This window comes from Callorhinus ursinus, unplaced genomic scaffold (assembly GCF_003265705.2).
Source record: "Callorhinus ursinus isolate GAN/ISIS: 27379988/994484 unplaced genomic scaffold, GSC_fseal_2.0 scaffold6, whole genome shotgun sequence".
Lineage (NCBI taxonomy): Eukaryota > Metazoa > Chordata > Mammalia > Carnivora > Otariidae > Callorhinus > Callorhinus ursinus.
The window spans coordinates 71,768,506-71,793,326 of NW_027397068.1; the positions used below are offsets into that span (position 1 = coordinate 71,768,506).

General features: G+C 46.2%; 1 protein-coding gene across 7 annotated transcripts in view; it reads left to right on the top strand.

Annotated features, from left to right (window-relative positions):
• The window catches only part of SYTL3 (synaptotagmin like 3), an 89,689-nt gene that overhangs the window by 31,097 nt on the left and 33,771 nt on the right, over nt 1-24,821 (top strand). For all 7 annotated transcript variants that reach the window (XM_025866405.2, XM_025866397.2, XM_025866401.2 and 4 more), the window contains 3 exons: nt 3,882-3,946; nt 21,755-21,806; nt 22,857-22,926. In XM_025866405.2, the coding sequence (XP_025722190.1) occupies nt 3,882-3,946; nt 21,755-21,806; nt 22,857-22,926 (187 nt within the window). The remainder of the gene's footprint in view (nt 1-3,881; nt 3,947-21,754; nt 21,807-22,856; nt 22,927-24,821) is intronic.

Below are 24,821 nucleotides of genomic sequence, written 5' to 3' on the forward strand. Positions count from 1 at the left end.
TCACTGGGTTTTAAAATCTTAGGTCCCAACCTTTTCATCTCAAAGTTCAGGAAATGTGTTCTCATTGTCTTTTGGAATTTAATATGACAGAGACATCTGAAGCTATTTTTATTTTTATTTCTTTAGTGATCATCTGGTTTTTATATGTTACAAACTTTTTTTTTTTCTTCCCTGTATCCTTGTAATTAAAAAGTTTCTGGTCCATGTCTGGATGTGAGCTCCTCTATGTTGGTTTTATGGAATAAGGTTCCTTTGAGCTCCTTATCCCTTGGATTTGCTTGTTTAAAAAAACACATTTTTTAGGGACACCTGGGTGGTGCATTTGGTTAAGCATCCGGCTTCTTTAATGGCTCAGGTCATGATCTCAGGGTCATGGGATCCGGCCCCACGTGGGGCTCTGCGCTCAGCATGGAGTTTGCTTGTGACTTTCTCTCTCTCTCCCTTTGCCCCTCTCCCCTGTGCACCCTCTCTCTCTCTCAAATAATAAATAAATCTTAAAAAAATTTTAAAAATATTAATTGTGGTAAAATACATATAAAATTTACTATCTTAGCTCTTTTCTACCTACAGTTTAGGGGCATTAAGTCTGTCCACATCTTCGTGCAACCATCCCACCACCATCCATCTCTGGAACTTTTCCATCTCACAGAACTGAAACTTCATACCCATTAAACAACGCCCTATTTCTTCCTTCCAGTAGAAACCAGGATTCTATGTTCCGTTTCTCTGAATTTGTGGATTCTAGGTGCTCATATAAGTAGCATCATACAGTGCTTGTCTTTTTACGACTGGCTCATTTCACTTAGCAGAATGTCCTCAAGCTTCCTCTGTGTTGTAGTTTATTGCAAGTTTCCTTCCTTTTTCAGGCTGTATATTCCAAGGTGCATATTCCATCGTGTGTATATGTCACATTTTGTTTGTCTATTCGTTTGCTGATGGACACTTGGGTTAATTCTACCCTTTGGCTATTGTGAATGGTGCTGCTGTGAACAGAGGTGTGCAAACATCTCTAAGAGAAGAGACCCTACTTTCAGATCTTTTGGAGATAGACCCAGAAGTGGAATTGCTGGCTCATATGGTACTTATATGTTTAATTTTTTTCATACGGTTTCCCATAGTAGCTGCACCATTTAATAATCCCACCAAGAGTACACAAGGGTCCCATTTCTTCACATCTTCGTCAACCCTTGTTCTTTTCAGGTTATTTGTTTTGTTTTGTTTTTGATAGTAGCCACCCTAATGGGTGTGAGGTGAAGGTTTGCTTGGTTTTTGACTCAGTAACATTTTTTTCAGTTAGGTATGATTCCTATGATCATCTTTTATGCCACTTGCCCTTGCTTCTTAGGGAATAAATGTTATTTATTTTTTTTAAAGATTTTATTTATTTATTTATTTGACAGAGAGAGACGCAGGGGGAGTGGGAGAGGGAGAAGCAGACTCCCCACGGAGTAGGGAGCCCAATGAGGGGCTCAATCCCAGGACCCTGGGATCATGACCTGAGCCGAAGGCAGACGCTGAACAACTGAGCCACCCAGGCGCCCTGGGAATAACTTTTAATATGTAGGTTGACTTTGTGCTCTGTTCTCCAGAATCTCATGTCTTCATTTTTTCTGTTCATGTTCAGGAAAAGCCCGTCTACTGGGTGAGCTCACTGATTCAGCTTTCCTGCATCTCCGTTCTGCTTCTGCGAGTTGGCAGACCGTCTGTTCTGCTTTTCCCTAGTTTCCTAGATTTGTCTTTGTTCTAGTCTGATGTCTCTTCATGTCAGCCTGGTTTCTCCTTCTGTCTTTCTGTCTCCTTCTCCTAGAGGCTGGTCTTAGGTGCTTTTGAGGACGGAGTGCTTTCTGAAAGTTTCCCTGGTTCCCCCAGTGCTGTGCATCCCGAGACGCCTTTGGCATTTTGTCAGAGGCTCTCCGTTGTCTCTTCAGGTTGAGGAATTGCCAACAAGCATGGGGTCCTTATTTCTCACCCTTCCTGTGGTCCCTTTGGCGGCGGGCGGCCCTTCCCAGATTTCTGAGGAAGACAGGGCAATGCGTAGCATCTAACCCGATTTTTTGTCAAGGCCTCAAGCACAGCTCTGTCTGGCTACAGTGGAATTTTTCTCACTTTTGTCAACTAGTTATCTGATGTAACAAACCAAGAATCACAAATGCGTGGCCAACAGGCTGCCGACAGCCTCTGGGCCTTGTGTGTTGGGACTGCGTGAAGTATAATATCATTTTAATGCCTTGAAATGGGCCACAGGTTCTCCTGCTCGTCACAGTCCCCACCCCTCCTTATTGTCTGCCCCCAGCTTGCCTCCCTTGTTTACAGTCTCTGCCTGGTGCCTGAGTCCGTGCCCCCCACCCCATGTGCTTAGAGGGGCCAACACACATTAGATCTCAGTGCGTACCCCAGCAGGATCCCAGCTTCTCCCTACAGTTCTCAAGGTGCTCCCCACAAAACTGGGGCTTTTTATTCATTCACCAACCCACATGGATTCACTGGCCCCTGGGATGCGTCCCAGTCACGCTTGGGGCTGTTAATACAGCCCTGAGTATGACACAGGGGGGCCTGTCTTCTCTCTGAGGTCAGCTGAGGGAGAGTTACTAATGTTTTGCAAGGAGGGGAGGCAGCAACTCGATACAATCATTTCTTTATCTTCATCTTGATGCTCGGAGTCCTCCCCTAGTTACCTAGGATTTAATCACTATGATCAGTATTTTTTTCCTGTGAAAATGTTGAAAGCGGATCAACTGAGCTGGCAGGAAAAAAACCTCACTGCTTTGCTTTGTAACTAGAAACCATCTTAGATGTGAGATTATTTGAAGTAAAAATAAAATAAAATAAAATTCCACTGTATGCTTGCCTAAGACTACTTCAGCTGGGAATTACCCAACAGGTGGATAAGCTAGCACAGAGCAGTTGGGGGGGGGGGGGGTGTCTCAGTTTTACAATATTCGGCTTCTTCATTGGGACTTTTTGCAGCTTGTTGGTCTTATGAGCCACCAGGGGCCTCCTGAGGCTTTCTGGCCATCAGGACGTTGGTTGGAGAGCAGATCTGCCCCGGGGAAAGGTGTCTCTGTAGGCGTTCCCAGAATCCTCACTCTGCAGACTGATTTTCACCTCTTGTCCCTTACGTGGTGGAAAATACGTTAAGCAACTCTGGGGCGCCTGGGTGGCTCAGTCGTTAGCGTCTGCCTTCGTCTCAGATCATGGTCCCGGGGTCCTGGGATGGAGCCCCACATCGGGCTCCCCGCTCGGCGGGAAGCCTGCTTCTCCCTCTCCCACTCCCCCTGCTTGTGTTCCCTCCCTCACTGTCTCTCTCTTTGTCAAATATATATATATATATTTATAAAATAAGCAACTCTAGGGACATCATGCTGACTTTTAGAAGAGCATAAGGAAGGCGTGGATGGGACAGTTAACTATCCGCAGATGCAAGTAATTTAGATGCAAAGTAAAACTGCATTCCAACAGGCCTATTTGGCTCCCTGCTTGCTCTGATAGCAACAGGTCAAAAGATCTTTCTGTTCCGGGTCATCCATTCATTGTATCATTCAACATTTGTATGCTGGGATTTGCAAAGTGCTTTTCAACAGTCATTTCTTGTTTGCTGATAAAAGGACAGCATGAGCAGAGTTCAAGGCTATGGAGAACGGACAGCGGGACCTCCAGTAGTTAGAGCTGGCTCTGCACCATGTGCTTGGCATTTATGCCAATGATCCTCACGCAGAGGATCTCTATAGGAGATCTGTAAAGTAGGGTTTGGGGCCAGAAATTTGAACTTGGAGGACCCTTGCAAGACGAATCTTATGTGATGATATCTACATACCTCTCGTGAGCCAAATATAGCACCATCCACATCTCTGTCTGAGGCTTCCTTTCTGTTTGTTTTTCAGAAATGTGAAAATAAAAACTGGAGAATGGTTCTTTGAGGAACGAGCCAAGAAATTTCCAACTGAAGGTAAATGCTCTTAAGTTTTTTTCGAAGGTAAAATGATGTACTCCCAGTTTTAAAATATTTGGTGTTAAGACTTTTTGACTATAAAAAACTTTACAGGCCAGGGGCACCTGGGTGGCTCAGTGGGTTAAGCATCCGACTCTTGATTTCAGCTCAGGTCTTGATCTCAGGGTCGTGAGTTCAAGCCCCATGTCGGGCTCTGCGCTAGGCATGGAGCCTGCTCAACACAAACAAACAAACACTTTACAGGTCATGGTAGATAGGCCTTGCCCTTCTGAGCTCCTGTTCTGTTTGGTTGTGCTTTCTGCGCTTACCCTTTGGCCCATGCTGCTCAGCATCTTTCATTGCGGTGTTCCCCTCAGTACCCCAGCTCTCCCTGGAGTCTCCCCAACTTCCTGCTTGTGGGAGGAAGTCCCTCCTCTGAGACTCCAGCAGCTGTGGTTTGTCCATCCCTTCCATAATTGGGGAAAGTGCCTTATGCTGTATTATTTGCATGCTTCTCTTTCTCTCCATATGCAGCAACTGTGCTTTTCAAATCTTGTTAGCCCCTTATGGCACCGAGCACAAAACCTTGTTCACGATACTTGAACAAAGTGATGGAATAGCTGAAGGCCCTGGGTAGTGGATGGTATTAGAATTTGGCAGAGGTTGATGATTAGGAAGTGAGCGCACGTCGTGAGTCTCTGAGTGCAAGTGTGCATATGGTCTGGGCACCTGGAATATCTTACAAAGTATTTGCGAAGCTGATGTAATGGTGTAATTGGTAGCTGGGGCCCAGAAGCCATGGGGAGAACTAATTCTGCGCTGGTAACAGCAATGCCACGTCAGGATGTGAGCTGCACAGACAAGAGAATGGCTTACCAGACAAAGGCACACACAGGTGTCATCAGAATCAAGTGGAGCCCGCATGCTCTGTGACTTGTGCTCGTCCACAGTGGTAACACACATCCTCTGTGATGTGGGTCAGTGGGGACTGCACACAAGGAACCTAGCCTGACCTAGAGGGAACAGGGTGGCTTGAAACCCTTCTTTCTTCTGGAAAAAGTGACCGTTTGAGATAAAGAAAGAAGCTATTTAGCCACAACCCAAAATGTGTTGGCAAGGAAAGGAAGCCATGTGTTGGAGCACTGACACTGAAGCTTTTATAAAAGGCACTGTTAGCTGAGTTTGATGATCAGTTGGCATTACCTTCTCTCCTGGATTATATTCCAGACTCTTCTTACTCAAGCAAAGATTATGTTTCTGCAGAGTTTCTTACAAACCTGGAAGGAAATACAATGCTAAGGGGTATGTTCGAGCAAATGGTGAGCAAGTGCGTGTCGTCTCACCCAGGACAGTGCTTCTCAAACACTTTTCCTTACAGCCCACTCTCCTGTCCCAAGCAGCCTTGCTAACACTTTTTCCTAAATACTACCCGTCCATGAAAACTTACTACCCCAGGTGTATTTCTGTTTCTGTACTGATACCTTTTGGAGCACACTAAAATTGGTCTTATCCACTAACCACCCTTTTTGCCTCCCTGGGGCTGTCGTCCCCATTTAGGGCATAATCTAGACAAGCATGGCAGCACGAGGTCTAAGTTTTATTGCTTTGTGTCTTTAAAATACTTTTTTGTTGGGGTACCTGGCTGGCTTGGTTAGTAGACATGTGGCTCTTGATCATGGGGTTGTGAGTTCAAGCCCCACAGTGGGGAGTAGATTGTACTTAAAATTAAAAAAAAAAACAACAACTTTTTGTTAGGGGGCTGGGGTCTTCTTCAGGTGGTAGATTCTCATTTTTTTCACTCAGGTCCTACTTCATAAACAGTAAGCCTGGGGAGTGAAATTTCTGTAATTTCTCAAAACAAGTCCATGAAGACCTCTCCTGGAAACTTTTTCGTACACTGTTGAAAGTTTTAGTACTATTATTTCAATGGGGGAAATGAACTTGCAGGCCAGAACACAGGTGTGTGGCATGCATGTGTTGCACACGTGTGTGTGCACTCACGTGCGCGTGTTCCTTACCTTCTCATCATCTTTCTGGCGCTCTTCTGGTGAATAAAAGTGAACAGAAGCAGTTAGGCTGGCCACCTGACTTAAGAAAAGGTGTAGGATAGGAATGAACCTGAACTCCTGGGTTTCTCTTTTTTGTCCAGTGACTTTCCACCAGAATGAAAAGATCAAGAAAAAAAAAAAAGTTGACAATGAAAGTCAGCCTGAGAAGAAATCCCTTTCTCTTGGGCGCCTGGGTGGCTCAGTCGTTAAGCGTCTGCCTTCGGCTTAGGTCACGATCCCAGGGTCCTGGGATCGAGTCCCACATCGGGCTCCCCGCTCAGCGGGAAGCCTGCTTCTCCCTCTCCCACTCCCCCTGCTTGTGTTCCTGCTCTCCCTGTCTCTCTCTGTCAAATAAATAAATAAAATCTTAAGAAAAGAAATCCTTTTCTCTTACTGTCTCTCCCAAGGTATAAAAGAAACAAACAACAACAAAGAAAAAACAAATTCCTTCCTCCTCTGCACTTGCTTCCTCACATGCTGAGGTGTCCCATTTTCTTACTGTCCAATTTTAGGCGAGTTGGGCTCAAAAGGCAGGGAGAGACCAGGGAAAGTACCGAGCTGGGGGAGCACGCGTGTGAGCCGAAGCTCGGGTGGGTGCGCGGAGGTTGGCCGGCGAGGAGCCGGGAAGGGCCGTCGGGGTGATGGTTCGCCCGGGCAGGTGGGAACCCCCTTGCTTACACCTGTGCCCCCACCAGACAAGCTGGTGCTGGTACAGTAACTGAGCGGGCTCTGGTCCACGTGCTGTATCCGCTGAGGGCCAGTCAGGAAAACAGAAACCACGTGGGGATTTGAGCACAGAGGATTTAATTTAGGGAACTGGTGAAACAGGTATTACTGGAGGAAGAGAGGCAAAAACGGAGGCCTGTGGGAAGCCCTGACGTGGTTACCGCAGGAAGCCGAGCCCTCGGTTCCGGGGCTGGGCGGATGTGCTCCGGAACCTCCTGCCTTCCGGTCTCTCTGGCGCCCCCTGGTGGGCCCGGTGCGGAGCCCGCCGCAAGCCCTGCTCGCCGCTGCGCCGGAGCCTGCGATTCTGCGCGTTACCTAGTGTTTGTTGTAATGCTGGCAATGTGGGTCTTTCCAGCCTTCCACATCCTCATCGGAAGCTGGAGAAACGAGATGGTGGTACGAAACGCCAAAGAGTACCAGATGGCTCAAATCTGTGCCTCCTTCTATTGCTGGATAACAAATGCCTCCAAATGTTAAAACAATCAGTATTATATGGTTTCTGTCTTCAGCTGACGGGGCTGGAGGATCCGCTTTCTGAGGGGCTCGTGCACATACCTGGTGTGCTCATGGTGCTGATGGCCGCAGGCCTGGGTTCCCCCACACCCCCGCCTCTGGCAGGGCCTTCTCAGTGTGCTCACCACGTGGTGGCTGGCTTCCCCCAGGGCACTGGCGTGAGAGACAAGGCAGAGCCCTACCTTTTTTATATTAAAAAAATTTTATCATGGTAAAATATACACAACATAAAACTTACCATTTTAACCGTTTTTAACCGTACGGTTCAGTGGTATTAAGGGCATGCACATTGTTGTATAACCATCACCACCATCCATCCTTAGGACTTCATCCTCCCACAGTCTCCCCTGCCCTCACCTCCCCAGAACTCCGAGGAACTTCTATCCTACTTTCTGTCAATCTCTTTTATGCCCCGGCTTCACAAAGCACACCTTGTCATTTGTGCTCTATCCGGTGGTGACACAGGTCTGCTCTTTTCAGGGTGGGAGGGACGGTACAGGGTGGATCAGGAGGCAAAGGGCGCTGGAGCCCGTCAGAAGCTGGCTACCGTAGCCTGTATTCCTTATCGTAATCCACGCACCTGAGACTCATACCTGACTCCCTCCTGGCATCCAGTCAGTCAGCAAATCCTGACCTTTCTGCCTCCCCGGTATCTTGAACCTTTCCCCTGCTCTTCAAACCCACGTCTAATGCAGGAGCTCCTAGCTGGCTCCTACGAGTCCACCTGCTTCCCCCATACTCCATCCTCCATTTTGTGAAGAGGGAACTTTCTTTTCTCTTTAAAAAAAAGTTGTTCATTTTCTGATTATAGAAGTAATGCCTACTTTTTGTAGAATATTTGGGAAATTCAGAACGGTGTACAGAAGGCAATAAAAATCCCTCCACTCAACAAACTACTGTTAATTGTGCACACACACACTCTTCCAGTCTTCTCTCTAGGTGATGCTATGCATGTGTGTGCACATACAGACTTACATTTCTTTTTATAAAGATTTTATTTTTAAGTAGTCTCTACACCCAAAACATGGGACTCACACTTTCAACCCTAAGGTCAAGAGTTGCATGCTCCTCTGACTGAGCCAGCCAGGCGCCCCCCAGACTTAGAGATTTTTTTGAACAGATTTATGATCAGACTATATATAGATTTTAATCTTGCTTTTAAAATTCAATACAGCTCAGACATTTTCTTATGCTATTAAGAGTTCCAACATATACTGACCCTGCATAAAATACATCAGATGGCTGCATTGTCTTTTATTCAACCTGTTCCCTCTTGTCAGGGAGTATATTATTGTATTCAAAATGTCATACCACAGATAACTCTGTGATAAACATCCTGTACAGGTATCTTGGCATCTCTGGTTATTTCCTTTGGAGAGATTCTAAGAAGAAGGACTGGTCAAATGTGTGAACACTTGAAAGGCTTTAATGTGTTTCGCCAAATTACCCTCAGGAAGTGTGTGCTCATTTACCCCACCCTGGGCAGGGTACGTGAGCTGTCCCCCCACACTCTGGCCACCACGAACTCCTATCCCTTGAAACAGGATTTCAAATTACATTTGTTCTGAATGTAAAAGCGATATATATTCATTTACAAAATTGAGAAGTGAAGAAAAGCATAACAAACAGTGTTTAAAAGACAATGACTTCACCCTGAAAACTTTCGTTAACATTTTGGTGTACATCATACATCATATCTGTTCTTTGGTGAATCAATATATCTATGTTTGTGAGGGTATATGCATGTATGTGTGTGTGTATATACAAATATACACAGTTACACACATATCTACACACACACATTTGCAAAAGTATTGAGATTAAACCATTAAGAAATTGATGTTTTTAGGTAAAAATTATTGAATGAAGGCAATTTTATATGAGCCAAGCTAATAGACTTACATAATTGGGATCAAATTGTATATACAGTTTTATACTATTTCTTCACATAATAATTTACAAAGAACATCTTTCCATATTCTTATCCATCGTCAACTACATACTTTCTGATGACTGCATCTCATTCCAACATTGGAATGTGACTTCATTTACCGAACCAAATCACCATTGTGGTACAGTGAGGGAACTTCCGGTTTTGCTGTTACATTTTTGGGAATTTATAATATTATTAAAATAATAAATACAAGTGCAATGGACATCTTTTTGGATAAATCTTTGGCACATCTCTGAATATTTCTAGAAAGAGAAGGATAAAATGAGAGGTTAGGAACATTGCCCCTGGGAAGGGTGTACCCTCCTTACCAGTAGGAATTGTTCTTGGCTGGCGCCTGGGTGGCTCGGTTGTTAGGCATCTGCCTTCGGCTCAGGTCATGATCCCAGGGTCCTGGAATCGAGCCCCGCATCGGGCTCCCTGCTCTGCGGGAAGCCCGCTTCTCCCTCTCCCACTCCCCCTGCTTGTGTTCCCTCTCTCGCTGTGTCTCTCTCTGTCAAATAAATAAATAAAATCTTTAGGAAAAAAAAAAGGAATTGTTCTTAAAAACAGTCCAAACTGTATCAGCTTGATAAAACCACACTGGTAGTCTGAAATGGTTTCCTGTCGTTTTCATTTGAATTCATCTAATTCCTAGTGGGGTTGAATATTTCCCACCTGTTTGAACTTCTGCAAAAGTTCTTTTTTTTTTTTAAAGATTTTATTTATTTATTTGACAGAGAGAGACACAGCGAGAGAGGGAACACAAGCAGGGGGAGTGGGGGAGGGAGAAGCAGGCTTCCCGCTGAGCAGGGAGCCCGACTTGGGGCTCGATCCCAGGACCCTGGGATCATGACCTGAGCCGAAGGCAGACGCTTAACCGACTGAGCCACCCAGGCGCCCCTGCAGAAGTTCTTTATATGTTAAGGCTCTTTGCTCTTTTCTGTCCTGTTAGCTCCGTCTATGTCATTATGTTTTTTGACAGAAGAAGTTTTTTCTTGGGTATATACAGTCAACCCTAACTTTTCCTGTAGAATTCTTTGAGGGTTGGAGCTCTGAGTAAATGCGTGAATGAGTGAATGAATGAAGCGAGTAAGGATGGAGCTGTTTGGAGACGCAAGGTGATGTTCTCTGTAGAGAGTTCTTTTCCTTTTTAGCATCCAGAAACCTAGAGCCAAATTTAATGTTCGGTTTAAGGAATTCCAAGAATCATTATGCTCTCTGTCACCCCATTTCCTTTTTATATGCCTATTTTAATGGTTCTATTGGATGTGTGCCATTTAAGGTAAATTCTCCCCAAATTTCCTTGAAAGTAGATAAAGTGTAAGTAATAATCCAATGAAGTATAATAGGTATTAATTGTAGCAGTTTGTTGGGCTACTTTTCCAACCCTTAAAAAGATTTAAAAACAAGAAAAGATGAGCTCCAATTTTTTATTTTGCACGTAGATGATACAAAAAATATTTTAAGTATTTTGCTTTTCTTAAATTTTTTTTTCTGATTATAGACTGGCTTTTGTTCTCCTCTAAAATTTTATAATTTGCTATTTAGTTTTGTTATCTTAAAATAATTCCTTGTATGCCGTGGTTGTGGTTCATCTGGGGTGCATCAGAACGATCAAAACATACAGACCTTCGTAGGGTCGGCAGCGTCCTGTAGTCAGCTAGCTACCGAGCCATCTGGTATAATCACCTCCTGCCCCTCCACCCTCGGGCAGTTGGCCATCTCTGCGCCTAGGGTTTTGACTCTGGCTTCTGGGAACCCGGCTCCAGGATCAGCTGCAAGCTGTTTCAAATTCAAAGTTCCCTACTCTGTGGGACCGTGACTCAAGAGTGTGTATTTAACAAGTCCCCAAATAATTTTTTATGCATTTTAACTTTGAGAGCCACTGGTAAAGTAGCAAGTATAATAAACAATTATGATGACACTTTTCTAGATCACTAATAACTTAGAGAACTAAAACTGAAAACCAATCTTATTTTTTTGGCATCTGCTAAGCTTATAAAGATAGTGCCCTCTTCTGGCTCCTTGCTGTGAATGCATCTTTTACTTTTTTTTTTTTTTTGCTTTTGTTTTTTGTTTTTTTTTTACAACCCGACTTTTTTTTTTTTAATTTTATTTATTTATTTGACAACCATGACATTTTATTGCTTGATATTTGAGTTTAAGAGCAGAAAGATGACAATACTAATACTCTGAGTACTAATATTTTTTCAAGTTTCAGAAGGGTTAAATGTTATATATAAAACAATCTGTTGTGACTTTCACTCCGTGGTTAGTAATTGGGAAATAAAATAATTTAGTAAGGCTGTACCTTAATATAGCTTCTTTTTTTTAAAAAAAATATTTTATTTATTTATTTAACAGAGAGAGACACAGTGAAAGAGGCAACACTAGCAGGGGGAGTGGGAGAGGGAGAAGCAGACTCCCCAGCTGAGCAGGGAGCCTGATGTGGGGCTCGATCCCAGGACCCTTCAAACCTTTGATTCTCACCCAGTGTTTCTAGGTAATAGTCTTCTGAAGGCAGGTTCTTGAGTGTAGCCATCTTTGATTTCATGATGCCTTTGGCTTAGTTCACAGTAGCAACTCAAAAATTGAATTGTTTAGATTGTCCAAGGTGCTTTGAATACATCAACTCAACCCAGATCTATTTTTCCCCGTGTTCTATCTCAGATGCCCCCCCCCCCGGCCGCTAGACTATCGCTGCCACTTTCTGAGTGCCGGCGTTCCGACCTGGACCATTTCTGCATCTCTGCCTCTAGCACTGTCCTCTGCACCCTCTCCACAGCCCTCGGGGATGAGGCCACCCTCGGCAGTTTACATTCTTGGTCCTGAGTTATCATGACTACCTCCCTACATTGATCCATTGCTTTTAACATGGAAGGGAAACCGTGATTACATGGGCTAGTTATTAGGCTAGTCAGTATTTTATTTTAGTTAATACTTTCTGCTCTGTTGGGGGTTGGCAAACTACAGCACGCAGCCCAAATGTGGCCCACCAGCTGTTTATATAAAGTTTTATTGGAACACAGCCATGCTCGCTCCTTTCTGTCTATGGCCAACTTTGTAGTACAATGGTCGAGCGGTTGCAACAGAGATCATATGTCTGGCAAAGCCTACACTTTTTCAATTTGACCCTTTGCAGAAAGTTGCTGGCCCCAGCTCTGTGTGATAGGCAGGTAATGTGATGGCGTTTTGGTGAACATCAGAATTTCCCTGTTTATGAACAGAATGGGAAACCAAGGTAAAATCATTGAACTGAATAGAATTTCTGAGTTAAGAATTCGTGTGTTCATATGTTGAGACCACATGATTGATTAAGGTAGTTTCTAGGGAGTATCTTGACCATTGGACGTTACGCTATCCTTGCGTGAAGAACATTTTTTGAAAAGACTAGACCCCTACATATTTAATTGAGAAATCATTTCGTATTTAAGAACTCCATGCTCATCATTTTATTGCAGTAGAATAGACATACCATAAAATTCACCATTTTAACCATTTGTGAGTGTAGAGTTCAGCCGCACCAAGCACGTTCACAGTGTTGTGCAACCATCACCACCATCCGTCTCCAGGACTTTTTCATCTCGCAAAGCCGAATCTCTCTTTGCCATTAAACACTAACTGTCCAGTCCTCCCTCCCAGCCAGCCCCGGTGACTGCCATTCTGCTTTCTGGCTCTATGAGGGGGACCACGCTAGGTACCCCGTGTAAGTGGAAACATAGTCCATTCGTCCTTTCATGTCTTTCTTATTTCACTTATGATGTCTTCAGGGTCCAGCCATGTGGTAGCATGTGTCAGAACTTTCTTCCTTTTTAAGACCAAATGAAATTCCATTGTGTGTATCTACTGCATTTTGTTTCTCCTTTCCTCCCCCGGGGGTGGGGGTACTTGGGTGGTTTCCACATTTTGGCTGTCATGGCCAATGTGGCCATGAACATGGGCGTGCAAATACCTGTTTAAGTTCCTGCTGTCAGTTCTTTTGTGTTTATACCCAGACATGGCATTGCTGGGTCACGTGGTAATTCTGTGTTTCATGTCTTGAGTGACCACCATACTGTTTTCTGCAGCGGCCGCCCATTTTATGTTCCACGAGCAACGTGCAGGGTTCCAGTTTCTCCGTATCCATGTGGGTACTTGTTATTTTCTGTTTTTTTTTTTTTTTTTTTTTAAATAATAGCCATTCTAATGGGCACGGAGTAGTATTTCATTGTGTGTGTTTTTTTGTTTTAACTCATTCCCTCAGTATTTATTAGGCATCTACTAGCCTGACACTTATTCTATTTTGTGTATGGATTTTGTTTTGATGATTTGATACACACAAGTATTGCAAAAAATTTACCACATAAGGTTTATTAACACATCTTTCACCTCACACAATTATCATTTTGCCATTGTTATGGCGAGAACATTAACAGTCTGCTCTCATAACAACTCATAAGTCACAATACAGTATGGCTAACTGTGATCACCATGTGACTATATATTAGATTCCCAGAACTTATTCATCTTATAACTGAAAGTCTGTACCCTTTGACCAATATCTCCCCATTTCCCCTGCCCCCAACCCCTGGTAACTCCCATTCTACTCTCTGTTCTGAGTTCGGTGTTTTTAGATTCCACATATAAGTGACATCATACAGTGTTTGTCTTTTTCTGCCTGACTTATTCACTTAACATAATGCCTTCAAGGTCCATCCATGTTGTTGCAAATGGCAGGATTTCTTCCTTTTTATGGCTAAATAATATTCCCTTTAAAAAATATTTATTTTTAATTTTTTTTTTAATTTGAGAGAGAGCATGAGAGAGAGTGAGAGCACGAGCAGGGGGAGGGGTAAAAGGAGAAGCAGACTCCCCGCCGAGCAGGGAGCCCGATGTGGGACTTGATCCCGGGACCCTGGGATCATGACCTCAGCCGAAGGCAGACGCTCAACCAACTGAGCCACCCAGGTACCCCAATATTCCTTTCTAATATATACCACATTTTCTTTAACCATTCATCAGTTGAAGGACACCTAGATTGTTTCCATGTCTTGGCTAGCGTGAACAATGTTGCTGTGAACATGGGAGTGCAGCTGTGTCTTTGATAGTTATTTCATCTCCTTCGGATGTATGCCCAGTGTGGGATTGCTAGATCATATGGTAGTTCCATTTTTAATTTTTTTGGAGGAGTCTCCACACTGTTTTCCATAATGGCTGTATCATTGGGGTTTCCATTTGCATTTCCCTAATGATTAGTGATGCCGAACATCTTTTCATATACTTATTGGCCATTTGTATATTTTCTTGTCTATTGAAGTCCCATGCCCATTTTAAAAATTGGGTTATTTTGTTTGTTTCTTGATAAAGAAGGAGAAATCCAGAAGACTCACACTTCCCGATTTCCAAACTTACTACAAAGCTACAATAATCCAAATGGTGTGGCATAGGCATGGGAGCAGGCAGAGAGACCAGTGGAATGGCCTAGAAAACCCAGAAGAAACTCTTGCATATGTGGTCAAATGACTTTGAACAAGGGTGCCAATATTCAAGGGGGAAGGATCAGTCTTTTTAATAAATGGTGCCAGGAAAACTGGATATTCACAGGTGAAAGAAATTGACTCAAAATGGACAACAGACCTAAAACTATAAAGCTCTTAGAAGAAAAACACAGAGGGAAAGATGACATTGGCTTTGACGATGATTTCTTAGATGTGATGCCAAAGGCACAGGCACCAGAAGGAAAATGGGCAAATGAGGCTACATCAAAATGAAAAGCTTGTGCATCAAAGGACACTGTCAACAGAGTAAAAAGGCGACCCATGGAAGGGAAGAAGATATTTGCAAATCACATATCTGATAAGGGATTAATATCCAAATTCTTTAGGAAAGAGAACTCCTAAACCCTACATTCAATTTTTAGAGAAAATCAAAGGACGTGGGAAGGCAGTCTATATTTTGTTGTCCCCAGGTCCTCAACAAACCTGGCTGCTTGTTTTGTCAGCCCTAGGTGTATCTTTGTGGAAGCGTTACTGCCCAGCTCCTGGTGACTATTATTAACATGGAAGCCATCCAGAATTTCTGCTGATAGAATATAGGGAGCTTAATTAAGGAGAAAAAATTATTTTTCTCTCCTGTGACTAAGCAGAAGAGTAATGTCTCATGGCAGAAGGGCACTGGCTGAGAGATATTTTCTGCCAACAGGATTATAAATCGACTATTATTAATTTTTGTTCTCCTGGAAGGCATTAGTTGCTGATTCACGGTTGTGCGCTTTATCTTCTTTCATCTTGGGGCAGTGCCTTAGCCCCACTGCTATTTAAGCTCAGAGCTTCTCTAAGGACTAAAATATACTTAAAAATGGCTCTGGAATCCACTCCAAAACCATTTATGACAGGATATGATGATTATATGCTGAGGGATTTCTAGGTCCAATTTTTTGAGACATTTTCCATTTTATATATGTGAGCTAAAAAAAATTGGTTTAAAACTTTATTGTTCTAGGGATTTTTTTTCTTTCCTATTAAAGAAAAAAGTCCTAAAACACACCATAATTGTCCAATACCCCCTGCAAATCCTGGTTTGATTGATTGATTTGTTTATTTTCAACTTCTGGTTTTATTCATCTTTTCTAGAATTTCGAGGATACTCAAGCGCCAGTGTGGACCAACTATTAGGACTGTCACATACAGTTGAGCAGGTTGAGCACGGTACTAGGGAGCCACCGCTCAGGGGGCACAGTTCACATCACTGATATCCGAGACTTGTGTGTTTATTATGATGATTTTTCTGGAAGAATCAGCAAACTGTGTTGCTCTAACAAAATCCATATATTACAACCAACTCCTAGGGGTAGACAAAATTATCTTAAGGAAGGGGCACGTTTGCATTGTTCGCAGGGAGGCTCTATGTGGGGTCGCCCCACCCATCTTTTGCTTTGGGTCACACCTGGAATTCTAGAGTGTGGTTTCCTACCTGGGATGCTGCTTCCCCTCCAGGGGCAGCAGCAGAGAGGTGGTTCTGGGTCAGGCCACCCTCCTGTTTGGTGGTCTGTTAGCTCCCCAGCTGGATCCCACATGGCTGTACGGTTGTGTAGGACTTCTCTAACAAAGGGTTGCTGTGGGACCTCACTGTCTAGCAGGGGAAGTTAATGGTGATGTCTTGGAAGAAGAATAACACACAGATCCCAGAGTTCAGGACATGAGCCTGCTTGGCCACCGGACAAGGTGATTTGCCGGGTTGGCTGCGTTGCACGAGGCATCCCACAGAGGCTGCTCTGGGCCCGTGTCACCCGAGTGGGAAGAGTCCAGGTAGCAGGGCCTGTCATCCAGGGCACTGGTAGGTTGCAGTGAGTGTGCTTGCCTGGTGTGACAATGGAGCCTGGCTAAGACGAGCATCCATTCATTTTGTGAGCGCCTGAAATGAGATACCTCATCCCTATTCTTTTTCGATCGAGAAGTAGTCCATAGGTAGATAATGACTTGTCACAGACATGTGTGTGCCAGATGCAGGATGGGTGTTGGATCTAGAAACCACAGCTGTGTTCTGTGGTGTGCACGGATCTGTACAGGACCGGGAGCTCCTGGGTGTGAGCAGAGCTTGTGTGTCTTCCTTAGCTCTATGAAGTGCTCCCATGCTTTTGACACGGTGGATGGGAATGAACGGGTGAGTCACATGTAAGCCAGGTCATTAAAAAATCGTGACGTTCTTTTTTTTTTTTTTTAAAGATTTATTTATTTATTTTAGAGCGCGAGCAAGCACGAGAAGTGGGGAGGGGCAGAGGGAGAGAGAATCTGAAGCAGACTCCCCGCTGAGCACACAGCCTTACGTGCGGCTCAATCGCACGACCCTGAGATCACGACCTGTGCCGAAATCACAGAGTCGGACGCTTAACCGACTGCGCCACCAGGCGCCCCGATGACCTTTTCATACATACTTGGTCATATAGTTCAAATGAGGCAGTAATGCTTTGTGTTAAAATAGTTCTGGTTGCTGTTGTATTTATAACCCCCACCCCCGCACGACATACTCTCTGCTGGTGCTGGCGACACCAACAGGCGTAAGAGAAGACCTGTGTCCTCGGGGTGCTCTCCACCTGGTCGGGGAGACCAACACAGATGCACACAATGACAGCGAAGCCAGAGGACCGGTAGAGAAGTGTGCACGGCAGCGTGTGAGGACAGGCTCAGGTCCCGGAGGATAAACCACTGGTGCAGTGGTGTGGAGGCACATGAGCAAGGAGCATGGAAGAGGAGAGTCTAGTGGGCACCGGGCATCTTTACCAGCACCTCCGAATGGGACGGGGGTACATACTCTGAATGGCGGAAGGAGACCCTGGAGAGGCATGCAGGGACTGAAGCACAGAGGACCCTGTGGGTCCTTTCGTGGGGCTGGTGGAACTAGCCCTGGAAAGTACTGGTGGCTCCAACCAGCGGAAGTGTGTTGCTGTCTCACTGTTCTGGGGGCTGCAAGTCCGAAATCCAGGGTCAGGGGAACCACGCTGCCCCTGCCAGCACCAGGGGACGGTCTTTCCTGCCTCTCGTAGCTTCGGTTGGTTCTCTGTCATCCTTGGCAACCGTTGGCTTGTGGCCACATCACTCCAGTCTCTGCTTCTGTTGTCACATGGCCGTGTTCATGTCCTCTCCCCTGTGTGCATGTCTACCTCTGTGTCCAGGTTTTCCCTTTTTATAAGGACACCCGTCATATTATGTTAGGGCCCATCCCAACGACCTCCCCTCAGCTTGCTCTGCCAAGACTCTCCAAATAAGGTCACAGTCACAGGTGCTAAAGATTAGGACTTCAGGGCACCCAGGTGGCTCAGTCGGTTAAGCGTCTGACTCTTGATTTTGGCTCAGATCATGATCTCAGGGTCGTGGGATTGAGCCCTATGTCTAACTCCGTGCTCGGCGGGAAGTCTGCTTGAGATTCTCTCCCTCTGTCCCTCCCCCCTCTAAAATAAATAAATAAATTGTAAAAAAAGGAAAGATTAGGACTTCAACATGTCTTTTCAGGGGATACAACTCAACGCATAGCAGCCTTGGATGCCGGTCAAGGAAGTTCATTCACAGAACAACTTGTCTGTTGTATCCACGTAGACAGGGAGCTGCAAGCCAAGGACGGTATCTCCTGTGCCCTGGAGAGGGGTGTTGTAGGGAGGGGGGGGTAGGCTAGGAGAGAAAGGGGAGCCCGAGAGGGGCAGGGACAGTGCTCACACCCAGGGGTGGATGCCCCAATCCCAGTGCACAGGCTTGGCCCCTTGATTTACGCGGCCTGAGATACACAGAACAAATAGAAAGCATGTCTAAAATGAAGAATCTCAGCATTTTCCGGGCATTGGCCATTGGTTTATAAGTGGTTGTTTCTCCCCTTGCTTTTTATTTTGAACATTTTCCCTCGTGAGGAAAGTAGAGAGAATGGGAGACCCCCGCGTACCAGTCGCCGCTCCCCACCTAACTTGTGTGTGTCCAGCTTCGTAGGCAAGTCATGGTGCGAAAGGCAGCTTTGTCATTTGTATGTATTTTGTCATTACAAAATGTCCCCAAGCCTCGGTTTTCGTTGATAAAATTGAGACGACACCTGGAAACAACCCACGAAGCAAAGGCACATTGAGCCCTGGGCCCGGCGCAGTGCAGTCAGCTGCTGATCAACGGCGGCCGCGCCTTCTCAACGTGCGCTGGAAGCCTGGACTCTGCCGACCTACAGCCGCTCCTCCGCCGAGCGTCTGGCCCAACGAGGCAGCCAGAGTGGCAGAGCGAGGCCCCTGCTTCAGACACCCTGCCTCTCAGGACGCCTGGGAGGGCATCCTTTTCTGCGCGTTTCCTCCCCGTGGTTACATGCATGGTTATTTATTTATTTATTTTTTTCAGAGAGAGAGAGAGAGAGAGCGGGAGATGGAGCAGGGGGAGGAGAGGTGGAGGGAGAGAATCTCAAGCAGACTCTGTGCTGAGTGTGGAGCCCAATGTGGGGCTCGGTCCCACAACCCTGAGATGGTGACCTGAGCTGAGATCAACAGTCTGAGCCCAGGGCTGAGCCACCCAGGTGCCCCTGTTAACGTGCATTGTTATGTTAACCGAAAGTCAGTAGAGCTTTTGAAGGAAGCCTCTGATAGGAAACAAGTGAGGGAACAGAGGAGGAAGCAACATGGAAATAAACAGGGCAGCGCTTCCCAAACTTCAGCGAACGGCCCTTGATTCCATGCAGCGGGGCTGGGCCCAGGACTCTGCATTGTTGACAGGCTCCCAGCTGGGACGGCAGCGGGCAGCGCAGCCCACACTTGGAGTAGCAACGATATGGGGGTGCAGTAGGACCCGAGGGCCAAACCTGTCCTTCTGCCCATTTTTGTATGTCCTGTGAGTTAAGAATGAGTTTTACAATTTGGAATTGTCAAAATAGCTGTAACCTATAAAAAAGCCATGAAATTCAAATTTCAAGGTCCGTCAAGTTTTATTGGGGCACAGACATGCCCACTCTTTATTTTTTTAATTTTATTTTAAAATTTTATTTAAATTCAGTTAACTAACATATAGTGTGTTCCTAGTTTCAGAGGTGGAGTTGGGGGATTCATCAGCCGCCCGTAACCCGCAGTGTGCATTCTGTCACGTGCCCTCCCCAGTGCCCATCACCCAGGTACCCCATCCCCCCGCGTCCTCTCCAGCGACCCTAATACTGTGTATGGCTGCTGTCACAGCGGCAGAGGACAGAGACTGTGTAGAGCCCAGAATACTTGACTCTGTGGAGGGGGTTTGCGGAGCCCACAGCGCGGCCTGCCAGGCCCGAAGCGGCCAGCAGGGGGCAGCAGAGAGCCGTTTGTGGCCAGGCCTTCGCTGGGACCTCAGGAGGGGTATAGAGAAATGGGGTGTCGGGGGGACTAAGCTGAAGTTGAAGATGGAGGTAGGGGCCTGAGGTAGAAATGCCCAGGCAGTGGGCGCTAGGAGGTGAGGTGGGGTAAGTGGGAGTAAGTAGACAATGTCTATGCAGGCAGGGAAGCTGGGCCGGAGAGGGGGGCCCAGGGGCGCATGTGGAGGCCCCGGGTTGCTGCGTGGGGCTTGGACTTTGGGCAATGGCAGTAAGGGGTCACTGAAGAGCTTTAGGCAGTAGAACGATAGCATCGATGGGGCGGGGGGGGGTGCGCTGTGACTGGTGGCTGTGCCTTGGGGACACTGTCACCACAATCCAGGGACAAGATGCTGAGCGTCTGTCTGAGCAGACAGGTGGGCGGGAAGGGAGCCACAAGCCGCGGTGAGCGGTGAGCGCACCCGCCGACCCCCAGGAGGGCTCCGAACTCGAGGTCCCCTGGTGGGGTCTGCCTTTTCACCCAGGACACCCTGGATACACAGTGTCTCTAGTTTTTCTTTTTCTTTGCCTTGTTTTTCTCTGCTTTCATGACAACCGACCGCGAAGCAGTTAGGGTCGTTCTCTTTTTCTTCTGGCCTCGCGGTTTTCTTCCCAGTGGCTCCTGCGGGTATGGGCTTTCATCGTTACAGGCCGATTCTGGGGTGCAGCTCTCGGCCTGTGGGGCTGCCTTTCCCATCGGCCTTAGAGAAGCATTAGTGGGGGCGGGGGAGGGCTCGCGGATGCCTTCGAGAATCTGGTGAACATCATCATCGACCCCCGCCCCCAAATGCACACAGACAGGGAGACTCGGAGTTTGACCTGTGAGTTCGGGGCTCACACACTCCCTGAGGTCGGCTCCAGTTAGGAACCCCTCCCCTGGGGGTCAGCTTCCTCCTGGCTTTAGGGTTCGGTCCTTGATATCAGAGTCGCTTGCCTCCCGCCACCCCCCACCCCCCAAGTCCTCCCTGCCCTGCTTCTCATCTGATGGAGGTGATGTGAATATGTATGTAAGTGTTTCTTGGGGGTGGATTAAAACCTTCACACACACCCCGCAGGAGCTAGACAGCATGGCAGGCTTGGTGGTTCCCAGCCCTGTGTCAGGCAGGGTGGAGGCCGGCTGGGCAGACTACCCTCTTCCTATGCACTGGGCCAGGAAACATTGTGTTCATAGAACTATGGAGAGTTCTATTTTTGGGGTCTTAATACATCATAAAATCCCCTTGCCTTGAAACAAAAAGAGTACTATATCAGAAGCAGTCTTATTTAGGAAATTATTAGCCTCTATCACTAGAAATAAGAAGATTACATTTTTTAACAGATTAATTTAATCCCCATAACAAGGAATGTTTAAAGGAATATAGTCATGCTATTATTAAATGTTTCCAAAGGACAAATGGAAGCTTGGAAGCTTGGACCGCTTTTCAGATTTTCCAGATTTAGAAAATCTAACCCTACGTCAACTCTTAATAAAAGCAGTCGTTCCCAGCAATTATGTGTATGTATGTGTTTATGTCTGCATTTTTAACAACTTTTGTGGGATGTAGTTTATAGAGCATAAACATCATCTGTTTTTTAACATATTATATAATTTAATTGTTTTTAGCAAATTTACGGAGTTGTGTGACCATCAGCACAGTTGAACTTCAGAGCATTTCTATCACCCCAAGATGGTCTTTTACTTTTTAATTGCAAGAAGTGGTATTAGAAAAATAATAATTTTAATTGATTGCTTCCTGTGTTTGCATCACCAAGGTTGTCTTCGTACTAATGAATGACCTTTGCCGATATCTCTTCCAGGCAAACACGGGACAGCCGGAGCAAAGCTCTTGCAATCTTATCAGGAACTGAGGTGAGTGCCGTCCCAGGGCAGACCGTGCTGGCCCTCCCCTGGCCTGGGGAACAAAGGACACTGAAAGAACTTCTAGATCTCTTGACTTTAGGACGTGGCTGCTCTGGAATGTGACTTTTTTTTTTTTTTTAAATGATAAAGTGCCTGGAAAAGATTGAAACAGAGATCTTTCCAGATTCTTAATGAAGGGCCTTCTTGGGAGCTAGCAGAGCATTTTCTCACTAAAGGTTTTATTTCCTAAATTCTCTTGAAATGTAGTATGAAAATGAAATATTATTTTTGAGGGCATTTTAAATGAAATTCTAAACCAGGCATTTGCTTTTATGAATCATTCCTATCTCCAGCATCATGCCTGGGGCCTGACACCTCAGACATCCATGGAATAAAATTGGCAGCAGTGAGGCATGGTCTGTGAGATGCTAACTTCTTTTTTTTTTTTTTTAAGATTTTATTTATTTATTTGAAAGAGAGAGAATGAGTGAGCAGGCATGAGCAGGTGGGAGAGCCAGAGGGAGAAGCAGGCTCTCTGCTGAGCAGGGAACCTGATGCGGGACTCATCACAACACCCTGGGATCATGACCGGAGCTGAGGGCAGACGCTTAACCGACTGAGCCACCTCAGTGCCCCTCTCCCATCAACTTCTGATTCCTCTCATGCTTGATTTTGGCATCCACGGCGTTTTGGGCACTTCTGATGGGATTTCTGCTGAGAGAACGCACACGGCCACAGGGGACACGTGCCTGGTCTGGGCTCTGGAGCAGCCGGGCTACTTTAGACAACACGCGTGGCGCACAAGCCTTGGCCACGGGGCAGCTCGGTGCTCATTTGCCACATCCCGACACCAGGAAATTACACCCTGCCTAGAGGAGCAGATCCATGCAGGGCCGCCGGATCCTCTTCTAAAAAAAAAGGAAGAAAAAAAAAAAAAAAAAAAAAAAAAAAAAGTCAGAGAACTTGAATGAGAAGATGATGGCGAGTCCCATGCATTTGTAAGACTAATAGTTGGATCATTCACAACCCGTTTCTTATTCCTGTATTTTTCCTTGGCAGCAAAATTTCTGTGGTTCCTCCTACCCCACCTCCTCTGAGCGAAAGCCAGTGCAGTAGCAGCTCAAACAGGGTAATGTGTCTGTTCTGTGTTGCCTCCCTGGGGAAGGGGCAGTGGGAGAGAGGTAGAGGGAGAAGGGGGTCTGAGAGTTTGGACCAAGGTCGTCGGAGCAAAGGAATCCACCTGTAGCAGAAGCAGGCCATGGAGGGAGGCAGAGAATGGAGGCCAGAAGTGCTGGGCCTGCCCAGTGTCTGTGCTCGCACTATGCCTTGGGGGCCATGGGATCATCTGCATTAACAATGACTCACCTTCTGTTTGCACCCCACATTCTCACCTGCACCCCACATCCTTACCTGTGCTCCACATCCCTGCCTGTGCCCCACGTCCTCACCTGCACTCTCTGTCCCCACCTGCACCCCACATAGCCACCTGCACCCCACATCCCTGCCTGTGCCCCACATCCACCCCCTACCACTTTACTCTTGTAATTTTGTTGGCTGTCTTCCCTATCTGTGCACTGCACTCTTGAGTGTGAGGGTCTGAATAGGCTGCAGTGTGTCAGGGGTCTCTGGGTATGTAAAGAGAAATAAATACAGGTTGATTCACAGATGTGTGATTCATAGGTGTGGGAGTGCCTGGGGTGTGTGTGTGTGTGTGTGTGTGTGTGTATCTTTTGAGTATTTATAGATGCTAACATAAAATAGGCCAGGACCATTTCTGTCCACAGAAATTAGTGGTATCATCTTAGAGAAGTTACCTGGATTCCCACTTGGGAGATGGAAATAGTTATACTCCTCTGGCTTGCTTCTCAAGGCTGGTGTGAGAAATTAATGAAATAATGTCTGTGCTGGTACTTAGAAACTGTAAAGTACCATGAAAACACATGGTCTTGATTATTTTCCTTATTATTATTCTGTGAATTAAAGAGAGTAACTATATCTGTACATAGAAAGGCATGTTCATATGCTAGTGAGAGAAAGAGTATATTTATTCCTTTTCCAGTTGCAAACCGAGTCCCTGGAATGACCTTCAAAATTCTGCTCCACTTTCTCCTTGAGATTCTAAATTCTCTGAAGTTATCCCAGCGGGGATGTGCTTAAGACATATTTCCTGGATCGATGGATGGATGGAGGGATGGATGGATGGATCGAGGGATGTAGGGAGGGAGGGATAGGAAGGAGGGATGGAGGGAAGTAGGGAAGGAGGGAGGAATGGATGGAGGAAGAGGTAGATGGAGGGACTGATGGAGGGAGGGATGGTTGGATGGAGGGATAGAGGGAGAGAAGAGTGGGTAGAGAGAGGGAGAGGGATGAATAGTTAGATGGAGGAAGGGATGGTTGGAAGGATGGAGGGAGGGACGGATGGATGGTTGGACAGATAAATGGATGGATGGATGATGGATAGATGATGGATGGATGGACAGGTGTATGGACGGAGGGGTGTATGGATGGATGGAGGGGTGGATGAGGAGGGGTGCATGGATGGAGGGATGGATGGACAGAGGGGTGGATGGATGGATGGAGGGGTGGATGGATGGATGGATGGATAACGGATAGAGGGATGGATGGATGGAGGGGTGGAGGGAGGGGTGTATGGATGGAGGGATGGATGGAGGGGGGGATGGATGGATGGATGGAGGGGTGTATGGATGGAGGGATGGATGGAGGGGTGGATGGATGGAGGGATGGATGGATGGATGGATGGGCAGACTAATAGATGGATGGATAGAGGGATGGATGGAGGGATGGATGGATGGATGGAGGGGTGGTTGGATGGATGGATGGAGGGATGGATGGATGGATGGAGGGGTGGTTGGATGGATGGATGGAGGGGTGGATGGATGGATGGATGACGGATAGATGGATGGATAGATGGAGGGGTGTATGGATGGAGGGATGGGTGGATGGAGGAATGGATGGATAGATGGATAGATGGATGGAAGGATGGAGGGAAGGATGGACAGATGG